The 26,929-nt window shown below is 42.6% G+C and overlaps 3 protein-coding genes and 1 pseudogene across 3 annotated transcripts; 3 read left to right on the top strand and 1 right to left on the bottom strand.

The window, feature by feature from the left end:
* Positions 1-12,890: 12,890 nt before the first annotated feature.
* LOC147866778 (uncharacterized) lies at positions 12,891-13,953 on the bottom strand. Its single transcript, XM_087317259.1, has one exon. The coding sequence runs from the start codon at positions 13,871-13,873 to the stop codon at positions 13,055-13,057; it is 819 nt and encodes a 272-aa protein (XP_087173385.1). The 5' UTR covers positions 13,874-13,953; the 3' UTR covers positions 12,891-13,054.
* A 1,556-nt stretch (positions 13,954-15,509) lies between these two features.
* Positions 15,510-19,070, top strand: LOC147866776 (pentatricopeptide repeat-containing protein At4g39530-like). The gene has a single exon (XM_087317258.1). It carries the CDS (start codon positions 15,771-15,773, stop codon positions 17,058-17,060), a length of 1,290 nt encoding a protein of 429 aa, XP_087173384.1. The 5' UTR covers positions 15,510-15,770; the 3' UTR covers positions 17,061-19,070.
* LOC147866777 (putative pentatricopeptide repeat-containing protein At3g01580) lies at positions 17,175-18,629 on the top strand. Its single transcript, XM_087316779.1, has one exon. It carries the CDS (start codon positions 17,175-17,177, stop codon positions 18,627-18,629), a length of 1,455 nt encoding a protein of 484 aa, XP_087172905.1.
* A 5,936-nt stretch (positions 19,071-25,006) lies between the features above and the next one.
* Positions 25,007-26,689, top strand: LOC147866775 (uncharacterized; annotated as a pseudogene).
* The last annotated feature ends 240 nt before the right edge of the window (positions 26,690-26,929 follow it).

The raw sequence follows: 26,929 nt of genomic DNA, 5'->3' as shown, positions 1-26,929 counted from the left end.
GTCGTCCCCCCGACTCCGATCCTGTGCAGTCCACGATGCACTCATCACCTCGTTCCCAGCACCTCCCTTGTGTTGTCTCCCGCTTCCTTTTTTCGGCACCGCCCGTGCCGAACACCATCCCGTAGTCACGCTTCGATCCGGCCCGCGATGGCCACTTGCGAGACTCTTGTTCCTTCCCAGGTGTGCCTTTCCGGCCTGACACACCTCCTTGTGGTTGCCCTTGCCGGCTCCTTCCGAAACTGTGACTTCGTCCGCCCCCGTCTTACCGACTCCCGATCCGCTATCTCGTGTTGCTGGGTCCCATTCCCTACCGCCACCGTCCTTCTCCCTAGGTCTCACGTTGCCACGTTGGCCGAACTGCCAGAGTCTCCGGATCGGTGTGAGGGTCCCATAGGACCGGACTTCGTTTCTCTGCTGCCGAAATTCGGGTGTCTTTTGTCGGAGTCCTTTGTGACTCTCCTCATGTCTTCCGCTTAGCCGGGTCCCGCCTTCGTGTTGTCGGGTCCCGTTTCCCGCCGCCACCAACCTTCTCTCTCGGTCTCATGTTGCCATGTTGGCCGAATTGCCGGAGTCTCTGGTTCGGTGTGGGGATCCCGTAGGACCGGACTCCCTTATACCGCTTCGCCGGTGTCGGTCCGATTCGGTTCATGGCTGCTTCGCCGGCATGATACCTTCCTTCTCCGCTTCTGTCGTCCGATCATGTTCACCTACCGCCACCGACCTCTCCTATAGGACTCACGCCGACTCTTGGGCCGACCGCCGGATCGGTGTGAGGATCTTCGTGGGACCTCGGTTTGCCCGCCTTGCCGGTGTCGTGAAGATTTTCTTCCAGAAGCGGAAACCCGAGCAACGAGAGCCAAAGAGCGATGTGCAACGTTGCAAACGTACATAATGTATTTGTAATAGTAATAAAGGTATAAAGGTGATGTGGTTGTACGCACATCCACGCGAGAGAGAGAGAGAGAGGTACTATGCGGTACATAGGTACCTAGTTGTTTGTGAGGAGGTGGGAGTTAAGGGGCCATCAATCTCACCCTCCCCCAAATCAAGGCAAATATCCCCTTTGAATGAAAGGGGATATTTTAGTCTCACTTTTGTAATCGGTCTTCCCTCCTTGTGCTATAAAAGGAGAGAGAAGGCACCATTGTGGGGGTTGCCCATTTTGCATTAGAGGGTATACCGTTAGGTTAGAGTTAGTTTCTTCTTCTTCTTCTCCCCCTTCGTGTTCGCTTAGGGTTTGCTTGGGTTCGGCCTCCTGTGCAAGACCCCGCTCGGCGCGACGAGCTGAGAGCTCCCCGACGGCGGCTTGGCAGCAGACGACTACTGTAACCTACCTCAGCCCGGCTCGAAGCCGGGAATGTATTCTTCTGCTATATATATATATGTATATACGTTTGCGTCTGTCTGTGTATATTGGCGTCTTTGTTGGTGTCGGGTGCTTCCCCTTTCCTACGTTTCCTGTACATGAGGGCGTGAGCTATGTGTGTGTGCGTGTGTGTGCGTGCGTGCGCGTGAGTCGGTGTCAAGCGCACGCTCCCTCTCTTTCTCTCTCTCTCCCTTTGGTCGCTTCCAGTGTTCTTCTGGGATCCCCCGGAAACGGTGAAGCACGACTTCCTACGCTCCGTCACTCCCTGGTCCAAGACCCCCGTGGTCCCGCCTTTCTCCACGCACTCGCGTAACAACGCGACACCGGCGCCACTCGTCGCTCTAGGCCTCACGCCGGCACTCAGGCGAACCGCCGGAGCCTCTAGGGCCGGTGTGTGTAAGGTCGCGGCACTGCCGCTTGTCTCCTCCGTCCTCCGCATCGGCCTCCTCGGTTGGTTGCGTTCACCCGCCGCCACCGTCCTTTCCTATAGGACTCACGCCGGCACTCGGGCCGACAACCGGATCGGTGTGAGGATCTTCGTGGGACCTCGGTTTGCCCACCTTGCCGCCGCCACCGCCAGTCGCTCTAGGCCTCACGCCGGCACTCGGGCCAACCGTTGGAGCCTCTAGGGCCGGTGTATGTAAGGTCGAGGCACTGCCACTTGTCTCCTCTGTCCTCCGCATCGGCCTCCTCGGTTGGTCGCGTTCACCTTCTGCCACCATCCTTTCCTATAGGACTCACGCCGGCACTCGGGCCGACAGCCGGTTCGGTTTGAGGATCTTCGCAAAACCTCGGTTTGCCCCCACAGTTCTTTGCCTTCGTCCCCTCACCGCCACCGATCGTTACTCTAGGTCTCGCGCTGGCTCTCGGGCCGACCGCCGGAGTCTCTGGATCCGGTGTGAAGGATCCTCCTCGGGCTCATCGTATCTCTAACCCTTATCCTGGGTCTTCCTTCCTTCGCAAGCCGAGAGGGTGGCTCGCTCCACACCCTCTCCCGTGGTACCGACGTACTGTGTTCTCGGCCTCTTCGTAGGCCTGCTCTCTTCCTCCCTCCCGGAGTGGTTATCCGGGAGTCCGCTCCGGCCGGTTCTCATCCGGGTCCGTTCATCATTCTCCGGATTGCCGGGTCCCGTTCTCCTGTCTCTACCGACCTCTCCTATAGGACTCACGCCGGCACTCGGGCCGACAGCCGGATCGGTGTGAAGATCTCATGGGACCGGTCTTCGTTCTCCTCTTCGTCCCCCGTACTTCTCCCGAACTCATTGTCGCTCTCCTTGCTGCGTTCCCGCCTCAATCTTCCATCTCTTTCGGTCTTACGTTGCCCCGTCGGCCGAACAACCGGAGTCTATGGATAGGATGTGGCGTGTCAGGAATAGTACTAAAACAGAGATGGAATTAGTACTAAGAACAGCAGTACTATTAGTACTAAGAGGACGGGACTGCGTAAGATTCCCGAGAGAGGAAGTGAGAAGAGGAGAGAGAGAGAGAGATAGCGAGAATGAGAGAGATGATGACAGTAGCTATATATTATGTGAAAAGATAAGTACAAGCGGCTAAGAGGCTTAAGACTGGCGTTGAACCAATTTGGTTCAAAACAATGCCTTGTGCCTCCTTTTATAGTGTTTTTAGGAATAATCTTGAAGCTTCTAGAATGTTCCAGAGAGATCTGGAATATACATCAATTTTCTATGATAAAGTATAAATGAAAATAATATCCTACAAAATACAATTCCTAATCTAATGGTAAGAGCTCGACCCATGTAGCATAAAGTCATGGGTTCGAGTCTTGCCATGACACTATCTCCCCCTTAAAGACGACGAGTGGAACGAGTCGGCGCTAACTGCGGACCGGGTTTGTCCGGATACTTTCGGTGGAAATCAGCAAGAAGATCTTGTGCATTGGCAACATTCTCGACGGGTTCCCAAGTACGTTCGCTCGGACTATAACCGAGCCAATCGACCAAGTAATAAAGTTTGTTGCGAACAAGTTTGGAATCGAGGATGGCAGCAACTTCATACTCCGGGCCGGCGTCCAACTCCAACGGGGGCGGCGGTGGTGTCACACGATCGGGAATGGTGTTTGCTTTATAAGGTTCAAGAAGAGAACAATGGAAAACCGGATATATCTGAAGCTGCGGAGGGAGATCCAGGCGGAAGGTGACATCATTAATCTTCCCCGTAATACGGAAAGGACCGAGTCGTCGATAATCCAACTTGTCGCACGGTCGAGTAGTCTTGATGTGACGACGTAAGAGCCATACTCGATCTCCGATGGCAAAAGAGGAGGGAATCCGATGACGATCCGCATAAGTCTTCTGTGTGTGTTGAGCATGACGAAGGTGAGTAGAGAGATCCATCTGGATCTTGCGTAGCCTCTCCAAATGGTCCTCGGCACGAGGGTTGGTAGGTAGCTCCGGAGTGTCGATCACCGACCAGCGAGGATGGAAACCGGTATAAGCGAGAAATGGGGAGACCCGAATCGAGGAGTGAATAGCATTATTATACGCAAACTCCGCAAAGTGGAGAATCTCGGCCCAATCGTCCTGTTGATAACTCAGGAAACACCAGAGATATTGCTCCAACGTTTGGTTTGTTCGTTCCGCCTGTCCGTCAGTTTGAGGATGGTAGCCGGAGGAGAGGTTGCAGGAGACCTTGAGCATCCTGAAGAGATGCTGCCAAAATTTGGAGACAAATTGCGGGCCTCGGTCACTGATAATACTGTCTGGTAGGCCATGATGCCGAAATACCTCACGCATAACAAGAGCGGCGGTTTCCTCGCTAGTGATGGCTTTAGTACATGGCACAAAATGTGCCATCTTCGTATATCGATCGACGACGGTTAGGATAGCATCGAACCCCTTCGAGACCGGCAGATCTGTAATAAAATCAAGACAAATAGACTGCCATGGCTTACTTGGAATTGGTAAAGGTTCCAACAAGCCATATGGATGGTGTCGTGGCATCTTTGCTCGGCAGCAAGCATCACAGGTCCGAACGTAGTCGTCGACAAAACGGCGCATGTGGGGCCACCAAAAAGATCGCTGCACTAACTCCAACGTCTTGGTACTACCGAAATGTCCCGCCGTATGGGTGTCGTGACAATGTTGGACGATTTGAAGGCGACAGGAGCAATTGGGGACATATACGCGCTTTTTAAAGAATAACAAACCATCATGATATTCGAATTGTCGGTAGTCAATACCTGGTTGTTGAGACTGAGAACAGGATGCCCGAGAAGTATCAATGTGCGCCAGGATGTCTTGAGCAAAACTATCCGTCTTCAAGGTTGCACGTATGTCATCGGTAATCCGTGAATCCATCGGGGTGTGAAAAATCCGCGTCGTGTGCAATCGTGTTGGTCCCAAGATTACTTGCTTTTGATTATCAAATGTTGCGTCACCAGGACGAGGTGCAAGATATGAACGCCGTGATAGTGCATCTGCTTTTCCTTGCTGCTTCCCCGGTCGATATGTGATTTCGAAGTTGAAACGCGTGAGGAATTGCGCCCACCGAGCTTGCCGTCGATTTAGTACGCGAGCATTCTGAAAATAAGCAAGATTTTTATGATCGCTAAAGACAATGACCTGATGTGGAGAGCCCTCTAAGAAATGCCGCCATTGTACAAATGAATCCACGATGGCTAATAACTCCTTGTCATGTATTTCGTAGTTGATTTCTGCGACATTGAATTTGCGCGAATGGAAAGCCACTGGATGCAACTCTTCTTTATCGCCTTGTTGAGAAAGGATGCTACCGAGGGCGAAATCTGATGCGTCGGCCTCCATGATGAATGGTTTTCTTGTATCCACATGAGCTCGAATCGGTGCTGATGTAAAGGCTTTCTTAAGATGCCGAAAAGCCATATCTGCTTCGATGGACCAAAGAAATGCTTGGCCCTTCTTCGTAAGTTGTGTGAGAGGTAAAATAATCTTCGAGTAATCCTGTATAAACTTACGGTAGAAGTTAGCAAAGCCTAGAAAACATTGTACATCTCGTACCGACCGTGGAATTTGCCACTCTAGTACAGTTTGGATTTTAGCTGGATCCATGGCGATGCCCTTTGAGGAGATGACGTAGCCTAGAAATTCCAGTTGCTTGCAGTCAAAGCTACATTTCTCTAGCTTGGCATAAAGACCATTCTCGCGGAGTCGCTTTAGTACTAATAGTACATGAGAATCGTGCTCTTCCTGGGTCTTCGAATAAATCAACAGATCATCCAGATAAATGATCAAACAGATATCCAAGAGGTCTCTGAATATATCATTTGCCATGTGTTGGAAGACTGCGGGTGCATTGGTTAGGCCAAACGGCATAACAGTATACTCGAAATGCCCATACCGCGTGCGAAAAGCGGTCTTCCACTCATCTCCCGGTCGGATCCGCACGAGATTATACGCTCCTCGTAGGTCGATTTTAGTAAAAAACTTGGCACCATTAACTCGCTCTAAAAGACTTGATATAAGAGGAAGTGCATACCTATTCCGGATGGTGACTTTATTCAATCCGCGGTAATCAACGACAAGACGAAGTGAGCCATCTTTCTTCTTGACAAAGAAGATGGGTGCACCGGCCGGAGATTTCGAATGACGGATGAACCCGCTTGCCAAGTTCTCCTCTATGTAGGCTCGAAGGACTTCTAACTCGGTGGGTGACAAGTTGTAAATTGGTCCCCATGGTGGCTCGGTTCCTGGTTGTAAATCGATGGGACAGTCATAGGGACGGTGATGAGGAAGGGTACCGGCTTTTACCTTGTCAAATACATCGGCATAAGGATGATATTTTGCCGGAAGTTGTATTGAGGAGTCCTTCTTAATAGTGCTAGAAGGATGTACTGATATGGCAAATAGGAACATTGCCTCCTTGGGTCCTTCTTCGCGTAGTTGATGGAGTGAAATGGTCGAAACTCGGTGAGTTGATTGTTGGGGTGGTCGATATCGGACTTCTCTTGTTCTCCAATCTATGGCTGGATTATGTAATTCAAGCCAAGGTAATCCTAGGACAATGGGATGCTCTGGACTACTAATTATATTAAATGATATTATACACACAAAACTACCTAGGACAACTTGAATGGGTTCTGATTCTTCTACAATATTCCCGGAAGCAATGGGACGACTATCAATGACCACTACAGATGCGGGACAAGGAAGTTTTCTTAAGGATATCTGAGAAGCTTGGGCAAAATTTCGATCCATGAAACAAGAATTAGCTCCGGAATCTAAAAGTGCTAGGACGGGTACTGGGGGAGTACTTTTAGTACTAACAATGACTTGGGCTAGGAACACATTGCTAACTTGCTTGGAAGGAATGGAACCACTAATGGGCTGTACAGATCTAGGGTTGTTGTCCAACCAAATGGCTCCTATTTTGGCTGGACTCAATCGTTTAACTCTTCATCTAATTGACTAAGGATTTCAAATTTATTTGAGATACTTGGGCTATTAGTACTATGAATACTATCTGACACTCTATTAGTACTATTAATACTATCAGACACTCCAAAGGGAAGAATTGACTCGGGTTTAGTATAGGCGACGATTTGATTTACCTGTCTTCTTGGCCTATGGGGACAATTGATGGCGATATGTCCTGGTCCACCGCAATAAAGACATAATCGATTGGCACGTCGTCGTTGCTTTTCTTCTTCCGATAACGGGCCGCGTCGACGCATGGTATCGATCTCCATCGGTGTCGAAGTATTTGCTTGAGGTGTGTCTCGTGCAAACGGTTTAGCCGCGACTGCGGCGTAAGTGGGCTCTGGCCTAGAGCGTGGTATCTGTAATTGACGTTCTGAACGTCGTTCAAAAAGGCGGTTGTCACATCGAACTGCTCGACTGATTTCCTCCGTAAGAGACTTTGGTTCTTCGGGGAAAGTTAGAAGTAGATCTTTGACATCGTTTCGCAAGCCATAGCGAAACTGCTCCATTAGTGCTTGATTATCCCAGGGTATATCTGAAGCAAGTAGGCGGAAATCCGCCGCGTAGGCAGAGGCTGGACGATCGCCTTGACGCAATCGCCGGATCTTGTTGATCGCCGTCCTGATGCTGTCGGTGTCTCCAAAGCAGGCTTTAAACTCACCAATAAAATCTTCAAAGTTATTAAGTAAGGGTGATTGTTTTTCTAGAAGCGGAGCAAACCATGTCAAGGCTGAGCCGCTAAGTAGCGTGCCTATTAGGCCGACTCGAGATGCATCAGTGGGATATCGGGAAGGATGCATCTGGATGACTAAGCGTACCTGATTAAGGAATCCCCGGAATTGCGAACGCGTTCCATCAAATTTCACAGGAAGACCAATCTTGGGCTCTTTATGAAATCCTTGGGGACTGGATCCTTGTTGTTGCAACGCTGCTTCGAGTTGTTGTACCCGTAACGCTAACTCCCCATGTTGTTGTTGCGTTTGTTGTTTTTCTAGAGCGATTTGTTGCAGATCCCCTATCAGCCGTTGGTTTTCTTGTTCCAGGGCAACAAACTTTTCTTTTAGGCACTGTAGCTCGGAGAAAACGGATTGGTATTCTTGGGCGCTAACAGTAGCCATAGTATAGGGAAAAGGGTAGGAGGATGAGGGAGAGTGACAAGTAGGCTAGAGGAAAAATTGGTTCAAACTGTCAGGAATAGTACTAAAACAGAGATGGAATTAGTACTAAGAACAGCAGTACTATTAGTACTAAGAGGATGGGACTGCGTAAGATTCCCGAGAGAGGAAGTGAGAAGAGGAGAGAGAGAGAGAGATAGCGAGAATGAGAGAGATGATGACAGTAGCTATATATTATGTGAAAAGATAAGTACAAGCGGCTAAGAGGCTTAAGACTGGCGTTGAACCAATTTGGTTCAAAACAATGCCTTGTGCCTCCTTTTATAGTGTTTTTAGGAATAATCTTGAAGCTTCTAGAATGTTCCAGAGAGATCTGGAATATACATCAATTTTCTATGATAAAGTATAAATGAAAATAATATCTTACAAAATACAATTCCTAATCTAATGGTAAGAGCTCGACCCATGTAGCATAAAGTCATGGGTTCGAGTCTTGCCATGACATGGCGTAACTGATTTCTCAACGTCTTTCGGTGACTCGTCCGGGCCACCGCCCCTTTTAGTGGTGTCGGTGGATAGCATCCGCTCTATGACCAATCAAGCCCCGCCTGAGCTTGATTCTCCAATGTCCAGAGTTTCGGCTCTGACACCGACCTTGCCATACTCGTTCCGAACCACTGATCACCCTCCTTCCAATTCCCGACCTTCGCCCGGTTGGTCTTTCTCCCCATGTAAAAGAGGGCGGCTCGTCCCGCACCCTCTCCCGTATCGGCACCTTTATGCCGAATCCGACCCGGATCGAACAATCCACAACCGGATTACGCCCCACCCGTTTCGGTTCGGTCCCCAGCCGGGTCGTTCCTTGGTCTCTTCGTCGACCTTTTCGCGGGCCATCTCCCATCCACCTTCGTTGGCATCGTGCCAGAACTCCTCGGTCTCACATGGGCATAGGGGCCCGAACGCTGAGTTCTCTGGAATCGGGTTTGAGGGCTTTCGTCCGCTCCTTTCCCGTATAGTCTCGTTGGTGATTCTTGGTCTCTCGCGGTCGCCTTCTTCATCATGGGATTCATGTGGGCACTCAGGCCCGACAGCCATTGCCTCGGGAGCAAGCGTGGGAAGACGCAAAGAATCGCTCGTCCGTAGCCACCAACTCTTCGTAGTCGGTGGTCGTCTCCTTATACTCGGCTTGTGGCCTCGATCTTTCCTCTTCCTCGAGCATCGCCTCGAGAGCTGCGTACGCCTCCGCAATCCTGGCCCCAACGCCGACCCTTGCCGACTCTCTTTGCCGTTCGGCCTCTTCCCGTTGTGATGGCACGTTGTCGCGCACCTTCCTCTTAGCCTTCTTGGCTCGCTCGTTGTCTAGCCGTTGGCACACCCTTCCGACCTTCGACTAGTCCTCCGTAAGCCCATTCGCTCCGTCATCGTCTTCGAGCTCAATCCCGATGGCCTCCCGTTCCACTCAGTCAATCGACCTGACGAACAATAGGACTTTGTCCGCCCCCACCAAACCTTGTTCCCGCTCCGGGAGCCGAGCAAGTCGTTGCTCAAACTCTCGGAACGCCTTCGTTGCGCCCCGGTGGGTCTTTGCCGATGCTACCCACTGGTCGAAGTCGTGTCGTCCCCGACTCTTCTGCCGTCCTCCATATGCCTGTAGGAGCGCCTCTTCAAAGGCCTCCCACGAACTATGAGCTTCTCGGAGCTCCTTCACTTCCGCGTGCATACGGACGGCGACAGCCCGACAAAAGAACTCCAGCCTCAACACTTCGTCTCCGTCTCGCTCCTCCATCTCCGCGTTGTACGCTTCCAAGTAAGATGGGACTTTGTCCCCGTTGAAACGGCCGACTCTTTCGACCACTTGCTCGACCGCTTGCTGCGCCGTCTCTCGTCTTGCCGTTGCTCGTCCAAACTCCCTCACCGCTTCGACAAAAAGTCCCGCGAAGTCGTCTTCTTCTAGCTCCATTCTCCCTTGCCGCCCTTCACGTCGGGTTCGCCAAATATGTCGCGTTGTTAAGCACGTGCGTATAGAAGGGCGGGACCACGGGGGTCTCAGACGAGGGAAGGAGGGAATATGAGAAGACGATTCCGAACGCGTTCCGGAAGCAACCGAACGAGAGAGAGAGAAAGAGAGGGAGTGCCCGCTTGACACCGACTCACACACACCCAACTCATGCCCTTATGTACAGGAAATGCAGGGAAGGAGAAGCACCCGACACCAACAGACACAAATGTATATATTACAAGGGAAAGAATACATCCCTAGCTACGGGCCTGACCTAAGTAGCTCAGGTTACAACAATCGTCTACTGCCAAGCTGCCGGTCAGGGAGCTCTCGGGCTTGTCGCGCCGAGCGGGGTCTTGTACAGGGGACGGCCGGCAAACAGAAACGCTAGAAGTCCCGGCTCGGTGCACAAAACGACGAAGAGGAAGAAGTATAGGAAAGAAGAAGAAGAAGAAACCCTAAAACAAGAGAGAAAGAGGAACAGAGAACGTCTCTTCATCTAACGGTATACCCTACTAATACAAAATGGGCAACCCCTCTACAAGGGACTATCCCTTCCTTTTATAGAACAAGGAGAGGGATGCGATACAATGTGGGATAAATCCCGATTTACATGGGATTCTTCGTCCCGACTTAACTCCTATTATTCACACAATTATACGAGGGTGAGTGCACATGGTGCACCCCGCCGGCGTAGCCAATATTTCCCGGTTTTCCACCTCTAGCCAAAATTCTTCACGACAACGGGCTCGTAGGACTTGTATATGATCCAGTACTGTCCCCGGATTCCAAGAACTGAGCATTGAGGCTCTCGACACGAGGAGTAAGCGTAAATTAGAGGAGGGAACCAATGCCTCCCAAGAAACAATAGACAAGAAGCGGAACCAGACACAACACAGAGAGAACAGGAGCAAAGAACACAGGAACAGCACCCAGATACAACAAATCGATAGTTAATTAACAGATAGAATACAAGAAATGGCATGCCTACCAGGAACAGGGTGTCGAGCTCAACAAACACACCAATTGGTCAGGAGCACACGGGCTTCCTACGCAAGTAGAGGCCTCACCAGCACCTAACCGAATACCTCGAGTAGAAAACAAACACCCCGACAACATAAAACTAGCAACACTTCTCCCTCCAAAATGATGGATCCCTAACCAAGCCTCCCTCCCTTCCTTTTATACCTCCAAGGAGAGGTAGGGTCAATGTTACATTAGCTATTAAGTTAGCTGTTTCAGTTAGAGATCCTTCCCATGATTCTCTATCATCACCCCCCTTTATTACCCTCTATTTGCACGATCATAAAGTACCTATTAAAATACTCTTCTTTTGTACTTATTATCACTCAATATTTACAAATGTCTATACACAAGGCCTCCTTCCTATGCATCCTTGCACACCCCCGTTCACGCGCATCCGATGGACCTTTCTCCTAATTGCCGGAATCCTCCATGGCACCATGTAGTTTGGTGCTGACACAATGTAAATTGTAGGATACAATGATAACACGATGACAATGTTGCTCTTGATCATGGGAGCATGGTGTAGTTTGTGTCTATAGAACTTATGACACAACTTTGGTTGCTCTACAATTTGATGATAAGATCAATGTAGCTTCTATGCGTGGACATTTTGAAAGTCATGATGTGACTCCCTTGACATACACAAATGCCATACAACAAATATGTGTGCTAATGACATTTGCGACTAGCACCATGTTATAGCCATAGAGTTGAGTTTCAACCAGATTGAGGCTCTAATAATCTTATTGGAATACTTTGACTACCATAATATTTAGGTTCCTTAACACATCGAGGCCAAACATTTTCGCTTGTTTGTCAAAATGTAGAACATTTTTTGCAAAAGAAACAAGTTTGTCATATTCCTATAGTACACACACAGACACACACAATCAACTTTATTATATATGTAATAATCTTATAAATAATGAAAATTTCACTCACCCAAGTTGATGATATCTTTTGAGTTTACCGATGTAGCGCACGTTCTGACTACACTTAACATGTCAACATATTAGATAGCAAATAAAAACAAGACATTAAATGTCAACACATTCGATAGACAACAAAAAAGGCACTATGTGTTATCGTGGAAACAAGAGATAGAGCACATTGCCCAATGTAGTAATTGACTCTTATTTTTAATAACATTTAATTTAGAAATAAGATGAGCGGTTGGAGACATTTCTTTTACATAGCTCAAACGTCACACTAAAAAAACTTTGACACTTAAAAAGAAGACAAACTAAAAAGGGTTTCTCCATATTTTCAAAATGTTATTGTGAAATATAAATATAAGTTGGGCAATGCGAGTTATACAAGTGGAATCTTGGTTTGGCAATGTTAGTTGAGGCTCATATCAGGAATTTGGGTTCATGTGGTAGTATGATGAACCATTTGATATATTATTTATGTGGCCATGGGTCATATGCCGCCTCCAAAACACCCAAGGCCCCAAAATTAGTTGGGTGATGCTAGTTTTGTGAGAGGAATAGGGGTAACCCAAACCAAGTTAGGTTTGATTCTTTAAAGAAGTTGGTCAATTATAGAAATCCCCACGAGGCATGTGATGTGTGTGATTGGAGGTTGTGTAACTATGTGAATGCACTACTAGCTCTATATAATAACTTGGGCAAAGAACCCAATTATGTGACAGGAACTAGATTTTTGTAGACATATGTGGAGACCTATTATGAGTGTATGTAATGGAAATGGCATCAAAAGGGACCCAAAAAGGTGTACAAACAATGCAAATTAAATAGAGGAGATCCAAAGGATTGTCTTAGATGGCACGATCGTATTTTATTTTATACAAAAATACATATCCTCTTGAAACGAGACAGACCAATTGTATCTATAGCATTTGTGACACCATGATTAACCCAAAAATTAGTGAATCTAGAACCACAACACTAGAAACATGTCTCAATTGTACCTATAGCACTTGTGACAACTTGATTAACCCAAAAATAAATGAATCTAGAAGCACAACACTAGAAATAGAAAGAAAACCCACAAATGATCCAAATGGTTATTATTATTGCCCTTTTACTTTGGTCTTGCGAAGAGAGAAGAAGTTCCAAGCAGATGCTCTTTAAATAGGAAACAAAGAGCAATCCTAGTATAACTTAATCTAGGGCAAGTAATTTTGTTGTTGTATGTAGGAAACTTCACCCGAGAAATAAGATGCAATGGTATCCCACGGATTGGGCAAATTATCATTCGTCACATATACCCAACCCGCGTTTTGTTGATAGGCATGATCAATTATGTCCCCGTAGTCGAAGCTAGCAACATTGATGTCAGACACATTGTAGAAGAGGCCGTAAAAGTTGCTTCGATCATATTTGCTTGTCCAAGAAGCTTGTGTCCATTCTAACCCATTGATGCCCGACTCAAACGTGCATATGATGTCGGAAACACGGGCACCGTTATACACAAGGTATGACTCGAGTGTCGCCGTGCCGGGATTGTGGACTACGAGGAGGCTAGAGGTGCGTTTGGATTTGACGTAATTGTAGAGTGTTTGGTAGTAGACTATCTTGGTATTGTCATTGGTATTGGACACTTGGTCGAAGAAGATGCCGTTAATGGAGGAGTAGAAGGAGAACCAAGAGTCGATGTCCGCCTTGACAATGGCAAGGGAGCGGGTGGCATAGCTTGTATCCACATAGCCCACGACGCGACCTTTTTTGGTTTGTAATGAAGTGATGGCACTAGTGTAGCTTGTTTGGGCCGCAATTCCAGGGCCACTAGCGGGGTTTGCTATCGCCACAACTCGATTGGGAAGCTTCGTGGCCGCGGAGTTAAGTGCGGACCATGCCGATGCGCTTGTCGTGGGATCGAAATACGCTGGCACCAAGATGTTCACGTTTGTGGATGCCGCATGGACACCCAACGCCACTAGGAGAGTTAGAGCCACTAAGACTAGATTCATTGTGTTGAAAGACATCCTTGGAGCAAAATGAAGAAAATGGGCTCTTGAGAGTCGTGATAGAATTGATGATAATGGAGTAGTGCATGTGTATAATAAGTTGTCTTCCAAGTGGGCCAATGTCTACTTTATATAATAAAATTCCCTAAGTGGAGGTTCCCATCAATGTTAATAATTTTTCAAGGTCTATGACTTTTTAATAGTCCTCCTTATTTGAATTAGGTAATTGTCTCCCTCATGTATATCGAAACATTCACGAAATCTTTCGGGCTAGTATTAAGGTCAACCTTTCATATAAAAACTGAAACAAGGCATTGTGTGTTTCATCACCCTACAACATGAGATGTTACTTGCCTAGCACCGTGTGGTACATCATTTCTTATTTCGTGACAACACTTAATATAGCGAGTATGGTGAGAATAAGACTCAAACATCACACTAAAAAAGGTTTCCCATGTTTTGGACTAAGATAAAAAAACAAAAATCTAGATATTTCTCGAGTTCTTTATTTCAAGACGTATGTATTCATACTTACTACACATAATCCTTCACAGAATGTACTTCACGGAGTGTCTGATTCTACTTATCATCGTTCTTTTGGCTACCCAACTTTCAATGTCATGTTTCTTTGTTATTGTCATATTTCATTTCACCTACCAACGTCACTCCAACAACATTGATTGAGTCGGTTAGTTTTAATGTTGGAACAAGTGAGACTTTAACATTTCCAATATTTCCATTTTGTTTTACAAGGGCTTGTGTAGAAAAAAAGGTCTATCATATGCATTTAAATAAGCTCATTGTATCCGATCATCTATGATTTAAATATAATTTTCTAAATGGGAAAAACCTTAAAGAGCTTGACAATCCCACTTGACGTTGATTTTTTGAAGGTAGCTCATGGAACTATATCTTTTTAACTCATTGAAAATATCAACATTGTACTTTGACTTATCACGATTCACAAGGCTTCTGGAAGAGTGGGGAGGCACTCTAGGTAATGATGATGATACGTGAAGGCAAAGTCGAGACAAAGAAAGAGAAGAAAATTCGCATTCTAGATTCAACGATCACGGAGGAAAATATCCACCTCCACAGGATAACCACTATTTCTTATGAGTTGTGGGTTAGATATTAGATCTTCGTATCATCATCATATGAAAGACACCTAGTAATTGTAGTCTATTTTGGAGATCCTTTATTATTTATAAGTCAAAGTAGAACTTTCGCCATGAAATTATTAAAGCTTTAGGGTGTGTGGCCAATATATATAAATGAACATAATCACATCCACTCTGGCATTGCTGCTAGTTTCCACTTGAGAGGTTCCTAAAAAAACTTCAAAAGCCTCCCACAACCAATCGCTATGAATAGAACCAATTTGAAGAAAATGACATAAGCAATGAGCATATACGATTGACATGCATTTGGAGACTAACCAAAACTTCAGGGATATCCTAGGGAAATAAAGAGACATCAGGGGTATTTCGAGAAATAAAGAAAATTTGGCGCCTCTTTCTAATGCCTAAACATAATCAGAGATATTGATTTTCCAAAACGTCAGGGGTATCGCAGGGATATAAAAAGATCCCAGGGTTATTTCGGGAAATAAAGAAAATTTGGCGCCTCTTTCTAATGCCTAAACGTGGTATTGGAGCTCTTGATTCTATGTGCAGGTTTTCATTCTGCCTTGTCAGGCTATGGTGTAGGAGCAGATACAGAAGAGTTCGATACTTTATAGAGTTAGTTTGTTTTTCGCATCACCATGGATTTGCCTGAGTTCATTAGGATACGGTTCAAGAAATGTAAAGTGGGGTGTTCATGTCTCAAGACTTTGTATGTGCTTTCTTCTTGTAAAGACACAGATCCCCCGTAGAGATGCTATTTTACCCATGGAAAGTAAAGCAGGAGAAGGATGGAGACTTCACTTGCTTCTTTGGAAGTACTAGTCTCAACTCTACCACGGCCCGACTTGATTCAGAAACTTTCTCGACTCTTGCTAAAATGCCGAAAAGAGAGAAATTTGGCATATGCACGCCGATTATATGACTATACCTGTCGGCACCAATTGGATTCTGATGCATCACTTGGTAATTTTCTCGTTCCTTTACTTGCACACGTTGGGCTTATCTCTGATGCCCACCAAGTCTTCAATAAGTTAGTTCGGCCCAATGATTGCACTTGGAACTTCCTTATAATAGCATATGCAAAATGTGGTAACTTGAATCTTGCACTCATTCTCTATGAACAAATGGTCGAGGATTGTGCACAACCGAATGTAGGTGCTTTCGTTGCCTTGTTAAAAGCATGTTCTAAGATGCAGAATGGAGAAAAGGGGCTTGAACTACATGCCGAGATTTGTAGAAAGGGTTTGGATCGAGATCCTTTTATTTTGAGCATCTTGGTTGATATGTATGCTAAATGTAATTTCTTGGAAAAAGCACAAGAAGTGTTTGATAACTCTCCTTCTCAAGATGTGGTCATGTGGACCACACTTATCTCTGGGTATGTGAAATATGGGGATGCTAAGAAAGCTCTTTGTTGTTTTGAAAGAATGCAATCGGATGGCATTCATCCTAATATTGTTACATACTTTTGTAGTTTAAAGTCTTGTGGTATTCTACAAGATATAGGTAAGTGCCAAGAATTACATGCCGAGATTGCTACGAGAGGGTTTGAAAATGACTCATTTATTGGTAGTAGCTTGATTGACGTGTATGTTAAGTTTTGTTTGCTGAAAAAGGCACAAGATGTGTTCGATAAACTTCCCGTTCGGGATACCGTTTCATATAATGCACTCATTGCAGGATATGCAACACAGGGCTATGGTGAGGATGCTTTGAAATATTTTGAACTAATGCAAAGAGAAGGTCTCACTTTCACAAATTTCACATATTCTAGCATTTTGAAGGCTTCTAGCAGCATTGGGGCTGTAGATAAAGCACATTCAATACATACTGATATTTCCAAGAAAGGGTTGCAAGACAATATCGTGATTGGAAATGCATTGCTTGATATGTATACAACTATAGGCTTACTTGAAAATGCACAAAAGGTGTTTCATGTAATGGCTACAAGAGACGTAATCTCGTGGACGGCATTAATTGGAGGGCATGCTAAACAAGGGCATGGTAAAGAAGCACTAAAATACTTTGAAGAAATGCAAATTCAAGGTATAAGGCCTAACATTGTCACATATGTTTGAAGTTTGATTGCTTGTAGTAGCTCTGGAGACATAGAAAGAGGTGAAAACATACACGCAGAAGTTGCAAGACAAGGCCTGGAGGAAGATCTATTAGTCGGAAGCAGCCTGGTAGACATGTATGTGAAATGTGGTTCACTCGCGAAAGCACAAGAAGTATTTGATCGACTTCATGTCCGAGATGTAATTTGTTGGAATGCACTACAAGCGGGATATTTTAATCATGGATATGATGAAAAAGCACTTGACTGTTTTGAAAGAATGCAAGTTGAGAACCTACACCCGGATGCTGTAACAATCGTATGTAGTTTGAAGGGGTGCGCTAATTTGGGAGCTGTCAGGATTGGTCAGGGAATACACAATATCTTAATTAGGAATAGTTTCCTAGAAAAGGATATTGTAGTTGGCAATGCTTTGGTTGAAATGTATGCAAAATGTGGCTTCTTTGCAAATGCCATAGCAGTGTTTGAGAAGCTTCTGAATCGAGATGTAATGTCTTGGAATGCGATAATTATCGGTTACATTCAAAATGGGCAGGTAAAGACAGCACTTGGATGGTTTGAAAGAATGCAATCTGAGGGTGTTTTTCATGACATTGCGACATTTATTTGTATCTTGAAAGCTTGCAATACAATTGGAAGCATAGAGAAAGGCAAAGAAATACATGCCATAATAACACAAAGAGCTCTTGAAACCAATCTGCTAGTTGGAAATGCTCTCATTGATATGTATGCGAGTTGTGGTTTGATTTGTAAGGCACAAGAGGTTTTTGACAAACTCTTACTTCCAGATATAATCTCATGGACATCATTACTTTCGGGTCTTGTAAAACATGGTTGTGCTGAAGAAGCAGTAGATTGCTTTGAGCAAATGCAACTTAAAGATCTCATTCTTGATGCACTTCTATATGTTTGTGTGTTGAAAGCTTGTGGTATTATAGGAGCTATAGAGAAAAGCCAAATCTTACATGCCGAAATCACAAGACGAGTATTAGAAGTAGATCTTGTTGTTGGCAACTCATTAATTGATATCTATGCCAATTGTGGAATGCTAATGGAAGCAAGTGAAGTGTTCTGGCACCTGTTGGTCCGGGATATAGTCTCTTATACTGCTTTATTTTCGGGATATGCCCAATCAGGGGAAAGTGAAGGTGTTTTGAATGTATTAAACACAATGACTGAAGATAAAGAACATCCTAATCCAATCACATTCGTAAGTGTGCTTAATGCATGTAGCCACTCAGGTTTAGTTGATGTAGGCCAAGTGTATTTTGAAGTTATGCAGGAAGTTTATGATATGATTCCTGATGTTGAACACTACATGTGTATGAGTGACATTTTTGGCCGTGCAGGCCAATTAGAGGAAGCTATAGAGATAATTGAAAAGATGCCATTTCTTCCTAATCTTTTGTCATGCCATAGCTTGTTAGGTGCTTGTAGAAAATGGAATGATGCTGATCTTGGCAAAAGGGTGTTCGAACATGCTATGAGCTTAGATGAAAACGATGCGGCCGTGTACATTTGTATGCACAACATTTATGCTGACACTAGCAATACAATATTTTGTCTGTAGGACGTTGTTGGTGAGAAAACCTGTGAAATAGATTGTCTGTACTCCACATGATGAATTTAACTACAAGCCAAAGGGTTGTGCTGTCGATAATGAGGACACAAATGTTCTATTACAGCTTTAGAGGAAGTATTTACTCTTGTCACACTCCATGTTTGGTGAGAGGATATCATGCATGATGCATTTGAATAGAAACCAAGAGGGATTGATGATGGGATAAACGGTGCTATTTGAAGACTCCAAGTTTGATGAAAGAATGGACCAAGCAGATTTCTTTTGGTGCACAAGATGCATTTAACTAGAAACCAAGGGGTTGTAGTTTTGATTAATGCCTTGCATTGCACTCCATGCAAAAGGGAAGGTCCTGAGGAAGATTCAGATGTGGAAAATAACATGCCACTATAAAGGTGATGGTAAAAGAAGGCTTGCTAAGTGTTGCAATTATCTTGTGAATCCTGATAAAAGAAAAATGCCAAAGTGGGAGCATATAGGCATGATGTATTCTATCTAAATACAGAAAGAGAGGGTTTTCTATAACTTTACTTTACACCTATCTCACATATGATAAAATAGGCACTTTGCAAAGTTTATGTACAAAGGAGTAGATATATTTGAACCTGGTTGAGAATGAAAAGCAATACCCTTAACTTATTCAAGATAAGAATATGCATAGGTTTCAGTGCAAGTTAATGGCATGCTACTTCTGAAGCACAATGTAGAAAAGTCATCTTTATATATCAATAAGACGTCCCCACAAATTTGATTCAGCATAGTTGTTGTTTGTAGACTCATGAACCCATGGTACCTTTAACTTACTCGACGTAAGCATTTGTCCAGGTTTTGGTGCAAGTTTAGACAAAATCTTACATCTATTGTTAAATGCATGGTGCTGCTGGAACACGATGTGGAAACATTCTCTTTATACATCAGTAAGATGTCCCTACAAATTTGATTCAGCATTGTTCTTCTTGTAGGCTCATGACCCATGATGTTTGGTGTTGAAATCTAAATGTACATACATGATGATGATTCGCTTTATTTTCAAGCTTTTCTTAGAGTAAATTTGTTGCTTTTCATTTTGTGGAAAGAGAAGAATTTACAGTAGGGAAAATCACTAAAATATGTTTATGTATTAGAAATTGCTTGCTGCTATTCAAAGCTACCTATTTATATTAAGCAATTGAAAGATTGGATGAGTGAAGCAATTGAAAGATTGGATGAGTGAAATTATTGTGCTGGAACAAAGGTATACATCGAGGGTAGGTACATCCTCAAATCTGTATGGCCCTTGAGGTACGTTGGGTGGTATGCTCCTCAAACAATGGACTTGAACCTAAATCCTAAACCCTGTATAGACTTGATGGGAAGGACCGTGTTCAACAATCACTTATTAACGTTGAGGTTGGTTTGCATGCCATTTTAGACCAAACAAAAGCTAATTTGAAGAGTTTCTCCACATACTCAACATCGGCCGACCTGTTACCTTTGAATTTTAGTTTCCTGTATTAAGAAGAAATTGGCATAAGCTTAGAATCACTTGCATTCAAAGAGATCAATAACCTAGTTTCTCGAAATTAATTTTTTTCATGCAAATATTAGATTAATGGCCTTAATAGTTATAAATTCAATGTTTTTCTTTTTTCCATAAAAATATGCTCCATTAGTATTAATAAAAAGCCACAGGCAATATACAAATAGTACATAATACTGTTTCCTCTGCACAAATACATATTATCAGAAAAATTACATTGTTGCCAATAACACCTTTGTTAGCAGAGCACATATAAACCTTGAGAAAATTCCATTGCTACGTCGAGCTATAAGACCACATATAAACCTTGAGAAGGCCTCCACTTTAGCACGAATTAGCCTCTTTATCACCTCTTTTCCATTCACCTTTGCTTGAACATGTGGGACATTGTCCAACCAGAACCATTCTCTGCCATTTAACTTCTTTGCCACTACCATTGATTTATATTCCATGGGATCATATGCTGAAAATGTACGATGTTTTGGAGACATCCCGATGAGGCAGTCATAGAACAAATCAAACAGCCATAGAACACAACAAAACCCATAATACCGCCACCTCCTTCTTTCCCTTGAAAACAATTGGGTATTCATCACAGACTCAACTAGTTTCTCTTTGGCATCCCATTTGCTTTTCTTCAATCTCCTACAGAAACTAGCTCAATCTCATATAGAATAAGATAGATTAAAATGGCTCAACGTCATACAGAATAACACTAAGTTTTGTGCCTGTTCCTTGGCCTTTAACTTTCCCATGTGATGTGTCGTTTTCTACCAATTTGGCAGTAAAAATCCCCTCTCTCCAATCAAGCTGCTGAGGTAATTTGCTGCTTCTTGGTCGTAGTCTTCTTCTAGCTCTGTAAACATCGGCTTAAACATTGCCAAAAAACCTGGTTTCTCTTCAGCTTGCCGATCTTCTCAGTATTTATATATCTTTCTCTGCCTTTTTCCAATGCAAGATTCATAACCTGTCCAAACTCTTGGACCTGTAAACATCGGCTTAAACATTGCCAAAAAACCTGGTTTCTCTTCAGCCTGCCCCTCTTCTCAGTCTTTATATACCTTTCTCTGCCTTTTTCCAATGCACGATTGAACCTAGTTTTGAATTGGGATTATATCTTGTTGGTAATCCTGTGTTAAGAACAAAATCAGTCCAAAAGTTTCCTCACCCACTCCTGATAATTGGCTTCAACCCTCCCCACCATCTTCACTCATCCTTAACACAACAAATATTTCTTCATTTAGTCGACATCAGCCATCTCACCGATTAACATGGTTCCAATGTCCACGCATATCCTGTATTAATCAACAAAAATTAGTCTAAATGTTTCCTCGCCCACTCCTGATAATTGGCTTCAACCCTCCCCACCATCTTCACTCATCCTTAACCTAGAAAATTTTCTTCATTTAGTCGACATCAGCCATCTCACTGATTAACATGGTGCCAGTGTCCACACATATCCTGTATTAATCAACAAAAAATTAGTCTAAACGTTTCCTCACCCAGTCGTGCTAGTCGGCTTCGACCTCCCCACCATCTTCACTCATCCTTATCACAGAAAAATTTTCTTCGTTCAGTCCACATAAACCGTCTGGCTGATTAGCCTCATGCCAATGTCCATGAAAAAACCTCACCCATTCATGATAGTCGACTACAACACCCCCATCATCTTCACTCATCCTTATCACAGGCAAAATTTATTCATTCAGTCCACATCAGCCATCTCGCGTATTAGCATCTTGCCAATCAATGTTTCATCAAAGAGTTTCCTAATGAATGGTGATAACTATGGTTTACATCCTTATCGATGGAATCGTGACATCTCTTTGATTTATGCACTCAATTTGAGCTTAGACCCTTGTTGATGGTCTACCGCTAAAAGTGCTTTTAAGGTATCATCAATAGGACTCACTTTTTAGAAATCTTGATGTTAATACAAGCACACTTTTAACTGGATTTTGTTTCAAATTATTAGTAATTTTGAATGTGCCGTTCATATACATTACAAAATTTAGTATAACAATATCCACAGTATCCAAATGCATAAACAATTGAGAAATACCTTCATCTTGATTGGGATGTTTCTTTTATTGTTCTTGTTTGCAACTTTTTGTTCTTATTAGGGGTAGTACTAAGTAAACATAAACAAGTTCCAATGACACCTTGGATCGTCTATGATCGTCCCTCTCAAGTAAAGTAAATCAGATTGGGAGATGATGAATAGCTTTAACCAATCTACATTGCTATAGACTTAGAAAGAGATGGGGAAAGAGAGTTTGTCGAACTCCACACATACAAAGATGTATTGGCATGAAGTTATCTAGGCATGAGAGGGTACCACAAGAAGTGGTTACCAACAATAGACTATACATTACATGAAGATGCTCGCCCAATTAGACAAACACCAAGATCAAGACCAATTAATCCCCTTTTTGGAAAAAAAGAGAGACTAATGAATCCTCTATACACATAATATACCCAAACTCATTGCACAACTTTTCAGTGCTATTATGTTGGCAAACTCTTGCAAAGTTAGTTTCATCAAGCTTCTAATTCCTATATTCACAACATGTGAATGTGATGGAACCTTCGGTTGAGCTTCTGATCTCATCGCTACATACATATATATGTATGTATTATGCATTTAGAGATAACAAAGACATGAGGGTATTATGGGACATAAAACATATAGCTCAAGGGTATTTTTCACCCTAAATACAAATGTATATTTATATATTGTTCTTCCAAAAGGCACTTTCGAGAGGGGTATATTTTCCCCCCCCTATATACATTGATCTTCCAATAGGCTATATAAAAAAGAAAGGTAGGTCCTCTTGAATCAAAGGTAATCAAAGGAGGACATGTTATGTTATGTTATGTTATGTTATGTTATGTTATGTTATGTAAATATATGTTATGATAAAATGGAAATGTTTGGTGTGAATGATGTCAATATGATAGCAAACTTTTATAAATTAGTGGACATGGAATTAAGAGATAGAATTCGTGAAATACATGCATTGCATAGTTTGGATTGGAATGCATTCAAAGAAGCACTTGTGTCTGATATTCTCGTGAAGATTTCTCTCATGTTACTATGCGTTCATTCCATGAATGGGTCTTAAAAGAAGATAAAGGATTATTTGTGGCTGACACAAAAAAGGAGTTTGATAGATTGTATGGACACTTAAAGCAAGAAGAAATAAATTCTTTGTCTTCGCAAAAGGTTGTTTTATTTTTGCAAGCAGTTGACAAGAGATCATAGTTCCTAATATTCGCGTACGTCCAATTTACTGGACGTACGTGAACGTTTGCAAACGTACGCGTATGATACGTGATATTTGTTTGGTTTTTTTTTTCGGTTTTTTTGTTTTTTTGGGGGGTTTTTTTCTAACGGGTTGTGAGGAGTGACGAGTCTGAGAGTCAGAGTGTTCATGAATCTGAACTGAGAGTCGAGAGCTCTGAGTGAGTAGTGAGGAGAAAATCGTGAGAATCAGATTTCTGTGAAGGACGAAACGAACAGGGCGCAATCTTCCATCAATCCTAATTTCTAATTTTTGATTCCCGATTCCTGATTCCTCACTGCTCGGTGCTACTCCTCACCGCTCACCCGCCTACAACTTGCCGCCTTACCAATTTGTCCCGTTTGATTCTTCTTGGAAGCGTGAAGGTAAATTGTTGTCAAAATCATGTATTTCTGATGTCTATACAATTGTTAAATCATGTGTTTCCAATGTCCATTGATCAATGAGCATGAGATCAAAACCTAAAACCAAATTTTGGGAAAAAACCCAAGAACTCATAAAACACTAAATGGGATTATGGATGTTTGTATGTGCAAATCAACTTTAATTTGAGGCTGTACATACTACAAATGCATGTTTTTCCCAGATAATGGATGCATCATTCAATGGATAAGAAAACCAGACATGCCGTCCTTCCCCACCCCTTCACTACCCATTTTTTTGGTTTTTTTAATCGAATAATTGAAAGAGGAAGAGAAACAACAATTTGCATGATGCATCTTTGTCTTAGGTTTGTGACTTGTCTTGCATGGGATTGAGAAGGTCTTAATGTGCTGAAAAGTGATACCTCTTGGCCATATAGGATTCGTAATAATGTAGAAAATTTAACTAGTTGTTCACGTTTTTCATCTAATTGAAATTTGGCCTCTGGAGAGAGATAATCACCATTGAACCTTTTGGCTTTCAGCCATAGAAATTCTTGATATTGAAATTTGAAACATAAGATAGAAAGTAACATAGAAAGTGACATAGAAATGAATTACATTGAGGCAATGTTGCTCAAAATCGAATAGAACTTAATAAACTCTGAGAAGGAAAAGCACTTCAAAAGGAAACAACTGAAATCAAGAACAATGAATTAAGTGCTCGTCATACCAACTATGTAATTGTAGTTTTCTAATGTTTTTTTATATATTCATATCAATGTGATTGTAGATTGTAGATTTATTAGCTCACTTCCTAAATTGTTGATTTATAAATCAATGTGATTGTAGTGTGGGTAAACCAAAGAGCTTTTTATGGGACCACATTACTGTCTTGAAGAGAAACGATAATGGAATGCATATAAATGAATGCAAACATTGCAAGCATGTATTTGTTGGTGGTCCACACCGAATTAAAGCCCATCTTTTGGGGCTAAAAGGACAAGGTGTGGACAAATGCCGCAAAGTCACTGGAGCAATAAAAGATGAGATAAAAAAATTGATATCGGATGTCGATGCTCATGAAAATACTAATGCTAATGGAAATTCTATTGCAGAAAGTGAGAATAATGTCAAGGCAAGTACATCTAATGCCAATGTTATGCCATCTACTTGTGCATCTGTAGTTGACATGTCATCTTCATCATGTAAGAAGAGGACAATTGAGAATACTGGTGGATCCCTACAAATCTCTTGGCAAAAAAGTTTGAATAAAATTGTCGATGAATCAGTGAGAAGATTCTTTTTTGTAGAGGATATTCCACATCTTAAGGTTGATAGTTCATTTTTTCATGATATGGTTCAAGCAATTGCAAAGGCTGGTCCGTCATATAAGCCACCAAGTTCTTTCCAATTGGGAAAGAGGCACTTAGATGAAGAAGTAAAATTTGTTGAAGATAAACTTTCATGCATTAAAGAGAAATGGAAAATATATGGATGCACTATAGTCAGTGATGGTTGGTCAGATACTAGAAATAGGCCAATAATTAATGTTCTAGCTTCATCAATGTTTGGTTCAGTGTTTTTGAGGTCCGTGGATATAAGTGGAGAATGTAAAATGGGGGAGTATATCTTTAATATTCTAAAAGCTACCATTCTTGAAATTGGCCCAACAAATGTTGTGCAAGTATGCATAGATAATGCATCAAATTGTGTGGTAGCGGGACATATGATAGAGAAAGAGTGGCCCATGATATTTTTTACTCGATGCACATGTCATTGCCTTGATTTGTTGTTTGAGGATATAGGAAAATGTGCTTGGGTTAATGATGCTTTGAGATTAGGTTTGAAGGTTACTACGTTCATCACAAGAAAGTTATATGTGCTTGCAATGTTTCGCAAGTTTAGTAAAAAGGAATTGTTGAAGCCTTCTACTACAATGTTTGCTTATAGTTTCATTGTGCTATCAAATTTGTTGGATGATAGAGTGTATATTGGTTTAAGAAGAATGGTGCCAATGGAAGGGATCTAAAACGCAACAAGCAGAAGTAGTAGTTTCGATAATATTGAATGCTTCCTTTTGGTCAAATGTAAAGATGATAGTGGAAATATGCTCACCAATTTTGAAAGTGTTGCGATTGGCGGATAGAGAAGGTGCAACAATGGGGTTGATATATGAATGTACATGACGAATGATAGAAGAAATAAATAAAATGCAAGGAATCAATAACATGTTACTTGATGAAATTAGAGGATTATGCATGGATAGATGCAAAATGTTACATTCACCATTACATGCAATTGGATATCTCTTACATCCAATTTGGTGGGAAAATGTTCAAGTTTTTGATAATGCGATATGCAAATGGTGACATTAAGATGCAAGGTAATTTATTAGATGAGTATCATGCTTATAAAACTAAAGAGAAGGGTATTTTTCAACTTCCACCTTCAAATGATCCTACTAGAATGAAAGATGGTGTTAAGTGGTGGGAATTATTTGGAGGAGAAACCCCAAATTTAAGTAAACTTGTGATACGAGTGCTTTCTCAAGGTACTTGTGCATCTCCCATTGACAGAAATTGGAGTACCTTTTCATTGATACACACTAAGAGGAGAAATAGGTTGAGTCATGATCATATAGAGAAGCTAGTATACTTGCATATAAACCATCGTCTATTAAAGAAAGTCAAAGAAAGAGATTCAAGCCATATAGAAGTGACATTGGATATGATTAATAAAGAAGAAGAAGATGATAGGCTTTTGCTATTGCAAATACAACATGCAACTATGGTTAATGAGGATTTTGAAGAAGATGATGATGATGGGCAAGATGTTAACATTGACAATGCACCTCAAGAGTAGAGAGATGAGATTAACTATTAGTACTATGAATTTAGAGCTACTTTCAAGCTTAATGTTCATGTTTGAACTTTGGATAAATTTTAGTTCATGTTTAGAACTCTGGATGCTACTTTGTTAGTTTTCAATGAATTTATGGTCTTGATTTTTGTCTATAAAAATCTTGTTTATATTTTATTTTTCATATTTTAAAAAATAAATTAGAGTAATAAAAATAAATATAGACGAATGGATTCCAATCAT

The sequence above is a fragment of the Azolla caroliniana genome, unplaced genomic scaffold (genome assembly GCF_043228905.1).
Source record: "Azolla caroliniana isolate FFs.n. ecotype wild unplaced genomic scaffold, voAzoCaro1.0.p SCAF_3, whole genome shotgun sequence".
Lineage (NCBI taxonomy): Eukaryota > Viridiplantae > Streptophyta > Polypodiopsida > Salviniales > Salviniaceae > Azolla > Azolla caroliniana.
Note: the sequence above shows the minus strand (reverse complement) of the source record. Positions and strands in the feature narration are given on the sequence as shown.

Coding starts and splice junctions, on each gene's coding strand:
- LOC147866778 (XM_087317259.1), bottom strand. CDS start 13,873: ATGTCTTTCAACACAATGAATCTAGTCTTAGTGGCTCTAACTCTCCTA.
- LOC147866777 (XM_087316779.1), top strand. CDS start 17,175: ATGTATGTGAAATGTGGTTCACTCGCGAAAGCACAAGAAGTATTTGAT.
- LOC147866776 (XM_087317258.1), top strand. CDS start 15,771: ATGGAGACTTCACTTGCTTCTTTGGAAGTACTAGTCTCAACTCTACCA.